The sequence below is a fragment of the Rhinolophus sinicus genome, chromosome 2 (assembly GCF_057876585.1).
Source record: "Rhinolophus sinicus isolate RSI-liver-muscle chromosome 2, RSI-T2T, whole genome shotgun sequence".
Lineage (NCBI taxonomy): Eukaryota > Metazoa > Chordata > Mammalia > Chiroptera > Rhinolophidae > Rhinolophus > Rhinolophus sinicus.
The window spans coordinates 114,031,983-114,037,982 of record NC_142502.1 but is presented as its reverse complement, the minus strand read 5'-3'; the positions used below and the strand labels follow the sequence as shown (position 1 = coordinate 114,037,982).

General features: G+C 56.7%; 1 protein-coding gene across 4 annotated transcripts in view; it reads left to right on the top strand.

Annotated features, from left to right (window-relative positions):
• Positions 1–303: 303 nt before the first annotated feature.
• The window catches only part of CNNM4 (cyclin and CBS domain divalent metal cation transport mediator 4), a 34,329-nt gene continuing 28,632 nt past the window's right edge, over positions 304–6,000 (top strand). The window contains exon 1 of one of the 4 annotated variants that reach the window (XM_074332554.2): positions 304–1,831. In XM_074332554.2, coding sequence (XP_074188655.1) covers positions 430–1,831 — 1,402 coding nt within the window. In that variant the 5' untranslated portion in view covers positions 304–429. The remainder of the gene's footprint in view (positions 1,832–6,000) is intronic. The other 3 variants (XM_074332555.2, XM_074332553.2, XM_019716513.3) reach the window with 3 other exon arrangements.

The window sequence follows — 6,000 nt, the reverse complement described above, 5'->3', positions numbered from 1 at the left end:
AAGACCCCTGCCCCGAGCTGTAGGTTTCTGGAGAAGACACAGGGTAGGCAGCGGGAGCAGACGCCAGACCAGGCCACGGAAGAGGCCGCCTAGCTAGCCGGTCCCTGAGGAGGTAGGCGGGGCCCGCGGGGACGCCGGGAGGGCGTAAGGGGGCTGGGCGGCGCCCGCGGGCGGTTCCCGCGCTCCCGCGCCGCTCCACCTTAAGCGCCCAGATCTCCTTAAGCGTGGGCGCTAGAGCCGAGAGCCTGGGGGCGGGGCCTCCCATGCAAATGAGGGGCGTGGGCCGGCGGGCCGGCGGGCGGGGCGCTGACTTGACGTCAGGCCCACGGCCCGGGCAGTTGGCTCGGCGGCGGCGGAGCGGCAGGAGCGGCGGCGCGAGCGGGCCGCGCGGCAGGGCGCGGGGAGCGGCGGCGGCCGAGCGGGAGCAACATGGCGCCGGCGGGCGGGGGTGGGCGCCCGGGCGGCGGGCCGGCCCGAGGGCGCCTCCTCCTGGCGGCGCTGGTGCTGCCGGTGCTGCTGTGGACGCGGGGGGCCCGGGGTCAGGGCGACCCTCAGCGGGGCGTGATTTTGGGCATGCGGCTGGCGAGCTGCAACAAACCGTGTGGAATGAACCCGGATGGCATCATCTTCGTGTCCGAGGGCAGCACGGTGAACCTGAGGCTGTACGGCCACAGGCTGGGCTCCATCTCCAGCAACCTGATCTCTTTCACCGAGGTGGACAACTCCGAGGCCCTTCACAACTCCACCCACTGCCCTGAGTTGACCAAGGACCTGGTCGTCCAGCAGCTGGTCAACGTGAGCCGCGGGAACACGTCCGGGATGCTGGTGGTGCTCACCAAGTTCCTCCGGAGGAGCGAGAACATGAAGCTGTACGCGCTGTGCACCCGGGCGGGCGCGGATGGGCCCTGGCAGAGGTGGACGGACAAGGACTCGCTGCTCGTCATGGTGGAGGAGGAGGGGCGCTTCCTGCCCCTCTGGCTGCACATCCTCCTCATTTTGGTGCTGCTAGTGCTGTCGGGCATCTTCTCTGGCCTCAACCTGGGGCTGATGGCCCTGGACCCCATGGAGCTGCGCATCGTGCAGAACTGTGGCACCGAGAAGGAGCGGCGCTATGCTCGCAAGATCGAGCCCATCCGGCGCAAGGGCAACTACCTGCTGTGCTCGCTACTCCTGGGAAACGTGCTGGTCAACACCTCCCTCACCATCCTGCTGGACAACCTCATCGGGTCCGGGCTCATGGCGGTGGCCTCCTCGACTATTGGCATTGTCATCTTTGGGGAGATCGTCCCTCAGTCCCTGTGCTCCCGACACGGGCTGGCTGTGGGTGCCAACACGATCGTTCTCACCAAATTCTTTATGCTGCTCACCTTCCCTCTCAGCTACCCCATCAGCAGGCTCCTGGACTTTGTTCTGGGCCAGGAGATTCGCACCGTTTACAATCGGGAGAAGCTGATGGAGATGTTGAAGGTGACAGAGCCCTATAATGACCTTGTGAAAGAGGAGCTCAATATGATCCAGGGAGCCCTGGAACTACGGACCAAAACCGTGGAGGACATCATGACCCAGCTCCACGACTGCTTCATGATCCGCAGTGATGCCGTCCTGGACTTCAACACCATGTCGGAGATCATGGAGAGCGGCTACACACGCATCCCTGTGTTTGAAGACGAGCAGTCCAACATCGTAGATATTCTCTATGTCAAAGACTTGGCCTTTGTGGACCCCGACGACTGCACCCCCCTCAAGACCATCACCCGCTTCTACAACCACCCGGTGCACTTTGTCTTCCATGACACCAAGCTGGACGCCATGCTGGAGGAGTTCAAGAAGGGTAAGGCCTGAGCCACTGTCCGGCTGCGTGTGGTCACGCCTCTCGGGCCAGTTTAGTCTCTGCTGACCCTAATGTTCCTTCCCTGGGATTCTGTCCATTTGCCCATCACTTCTAGGCCTCTGAGGTGAACGGTATTTGGGGCAGCCTCTGCTGTCTGCAAGGTCCTGTGCTTTGCTTCAGGTGAATCAGCTGAGCAAGGCCTTGGGAGCTGTCGATACAGGACAGATAGAGGCAGATGTCTTACGAAGGCCAGCACTGGGGCACCAAAATTAGATCACAAGCCCCATTGGGGTGTGGTGGGGAAGAGAGGGACCTGAGAAAACCTTCATCTGGGCCGGAGTGCTAAGGAGAGCCTTAAAAAGTGGGGAGACTTGGAACTTGAGGTAGAGGGAACCCCAGGAGAAGAGAACCTGCGTGGCGGGGGAAAGGGTGTGCTTGTGGCCCCGCAGGAGTGATAGATAGGCTGTGCAGGTCAGTGGTCAGTGGGGGAGGGGCTGAGTCATTTGGGGCCTTGTGAAGAGCCTGAAGGTCAGGAGGGTAAGTGTGCTAGGAGCTGGGAGCTATGGAAGGTTTGTGAGCAGGGGAGTGACGTCATGAGCTCCTAGCCCACAGAAGCTGATTGGGAGCTCTCCGGGCTGTGCCAAGTACTGCTTTTGACTCTTCAGCAGAAGCAGGCAGATTAAGTTTTGGTTATTATTCTGCCTTTCCCAGGTGCCAAACATAAGCTTCCCTCCTGTGGTCTGCTGGAATCTTCAGCTGGCCTTGCATCCCCTGTGTTTTTCTCTCTCATGGCTTCTTGGCCTGTTCTCAGGTCCTTAGGTACTTGGAGGGTTTACTCACCAGCCTCAGAGCTCAGGGCACACACCCCTTTTCTTTTTCCAACAAACTTTCCTCCCACCTCTGCCACTCCAAGCCCTCAGAGTGGCAGTAAACAAGCCAATTATGGAGTAAAACCCTCCTAGGCCATAGGCAGTGAGTGAGGAGGCAGAAATGCAGGCGCTTTGTGAAAGAATAGGGGAGGGGAAGAGCTCATCCTAAACCTGGGACTTTGCTTGTTTCCCATAGGTAGGGCTTCTGCTGGCTAAGGCCTTCCAGGCCACGTAGGGCCAGGAGCAGCTTCTGAGCCCTGGCTGGGAGCGAGCCCAGGCCCTTGTCAGTTGCTTCTGGAACACAGAGTACAGGGGAGCCTGGAACTGGCTGGGGCAGTGGCATAGGGAGGAGCTGGCCTGGCCAGGTTTGGTCTGAAAAGATGCTCAGGTCAGGCTGGGGTGGGGGTTGGTACCCGTCTTTTCCAGTTTGACAGACTGCATCTTAGCACCACATTTGAAGAGGACTTGAGTGACGTAAGCCCCATGGAGACTGGAGGAGGAGCAGAGGGATGAGACGGCTGGTGGTGATGGCACCACCTCCGGGGAGTTTTGGGATGCAGACCTCAGAACTGTTTCTCCCAGGTTCCCTGAGCCTGGGACAGAAAAGCAGTGAGGCTCTGTGCCCCACCCCCACCCTGCAGCCTTTGGGCCTTGAGGACTTCTCTGTCCTTGATCAGGAACCTGGTTAAAACTCACCAGGGCTGCTGCTTTCTCCCCACCCCTGTGGTCTTTGGGACTGCTGCTGATGACCCACCCTACAAGCATGTTGGCACCATTCAGCCCAGCTCTGGATCCAGCCAGAATGGATGGGTTTGGCCAGGCTTCTGGGGCCCTGATCAGCAGGGCCGAATCCTCACAGGGTGGGAGCTTCCTGGACTTGCTTGGCAGGGCCATCATTGGACTCTTGTAAAAAAAAAAAAAATGCCCCTCATGAAGCTGGGGAAATAGAGGTAGGATGTCTCAGGCCAGAGCGCTGCTGAGCGGAACTCTCCAGATGTTTGCTCTCCTCAACAGAGCTGTGGAGGGGGTGCTGATAATTCCATGGAAACGCAGGCATGGTCTGCCCAGTGCAACATGAAGATGTGGGTGTGACAGGATGGCCACCCCTAATGAATACACCCTGGGCTTCATGCCTGGTCAGCTCGCGGCCTCTGCTCTTCGTTCAGTCATTACCATGCTGCCCGCCCCCACCCCCCAGTATTGCCCCTCCCAGATCTTCCCATCTGGCATCTACCTTTTTAGTCTGAGGCCATCTAGGACATGGCAGTTACTTAGTGTACACCTGCAACTTAAGAGGTTTTCTTTACAAATCGGGGGTTTGCAAGGCTTCTTTTTAGCTAAGAAAAACAAGTGAGCACAGTTAAGGCAGCCAGCATTGTCAGCACCCTCGGAATCAGCTGGGGTGCCTTCAGTGGACCCTCCAGCACCTCTAAGTTGGGTGAGGCCCTGAGCTCTGCCAGAGCCTTGCAAGGTCGCTTTGTCTCCTCCCAGCTCCCCAGGATTGTAAGGTCCTTGAGGGTAGAGTGCTCAGTGCCTGGCAAGGAGAGGAACAGGAGGTGCTGACACACAGTGAGTGAGTCAAACAACGGATGGATGGATAAAGGAACAGCGAATGGACGGTGATTGTCTGGCACGCCTTACTGGTGTTCTTGCTGTTCCTTAAACGCACCTTGGCACTCCCGTCCTGGGGCCTTTGCCCTGTTCTTCCCTCGGCCTGGAATCTTCTCCCCAGGTGCCTCACTCCCTCATGTCTGCTGCACCCTCACGAGAAGGTGAGGCCTTCCAGTCACTGTTCCAACGGCAACCCCATACCACCTTGACATTCCCCATCGGTCTCCCTTGCCCCATGCTGGGTTTTCTTTTTCTCTTAGCATGTCTCCCTTTCTAACTGCCTCACTTTCTAACTGCCGTGTAATTAATGTTTACTGTGTTGTTTATTGTCATCTCCTCCCATTGTGATATAAGTTCCAAAGGGCAGGTCCTCCGTTTTGCTCGCTGAGGTGTCCCTCGCCCCTGGAATGGTTCTTGGCACAGAGACGAGCTCAATAAAAAGTGACTGAATGGGTGAATGGCCTGTGAGGTTTGAGAAAGAAAGTTACGTCCATTTCAGTAGTGTTAGGATTTTGAGGGGCTGATAAGGGATGAAGAAAAGTGGGTGCTTGACTTTTGCAGCTGCGCCAAGAAAGAGGAGGAACGCTTGCAATGACACGTGTATTAATGGTTCAGGTCAGAGTCTGAGAAGCAGTTTGGGGTCTTGAGAGTGATGCATAGTTCTCCATCCCCATGCCTCAGTTTCTCTGTAAGCAGTCTGTGACCGTCAGGAATCAGTGGGAGTCACGAGTATGCTCCTGCACACTTACAGGTGGGCGTGTTCCCCTCGACTAAGGCAGGGGCTGCCAGCTTCCGGCTGCTTCTGCCTCCCAACTCAAGCCAGTTCCCACTCTGTCTTTCCTGAGCCCCATACTGTGCCCAGGCGCAGCACTAGGTGCTGTGGGACCTCTGGGAGAGAGCCTCCAGGTGGTGAGAGCTGTCAGCGCGCTGAGAGAGGCCCCTGCCCTGTGAACTTTGGTCCTTCTACTTAAAGCTCGCCTAGAACTGTTTGCTGTGCGGGTGTTGTGCTTGATTTGGTCTATAGCTGGAAACCTTAGAACAAAAGCTCCCTGGGTTATTCCTGGCCCAGCTGCATTTTTCCTGCATCACAGATGCTCTCCCAGGCCCTGGATGCAAAGTATGAATGAACTCTGCAGGAGGGGGTTGAATCCCACCTTCCAGCTTTCCTTGTGCCCCTCCCTCCTTCTGTGCCCTTTCTGCCCTTCCCGGGTACTTAGCTTCTCTTTAGTTGTCCTATCTATCCCCACCCACTTTATAACCTTCTAGCCCCCTGTAAAGAGCTGGGACCAAACTTTACCCAGCTCGGCCACTGACCCATAGGTGACCTGGGACCTATTACTGCTCATAGAAAGTTTGTGGGTTTTATATTGGAGGCAAAAAAAGCTAGAAATATTTTCATTATAAACTCCCATGTTTCCGTCTATGCCACATCACGTTTCCCCACCTACTTACTTTTATTCCTGAAGCAACTTTGGAAAGTCAACAAAAAAACAGTGCATAATTTTGCATTCACTTTTGGCTCCCACCATCTGCCTGCCACACTCAGTATCTTATTTCCCCCATTTGCTTTTTTCCTCCATTCATTCAACAAGCATCTCATCTTGAAGCCAGTGTGTCAGACCCTGTGCTCGCTGAGGGGGCAAAGAGGACTGACAGCCCTGTTCCCAGAACTCCCAGGGAGATAGCCGT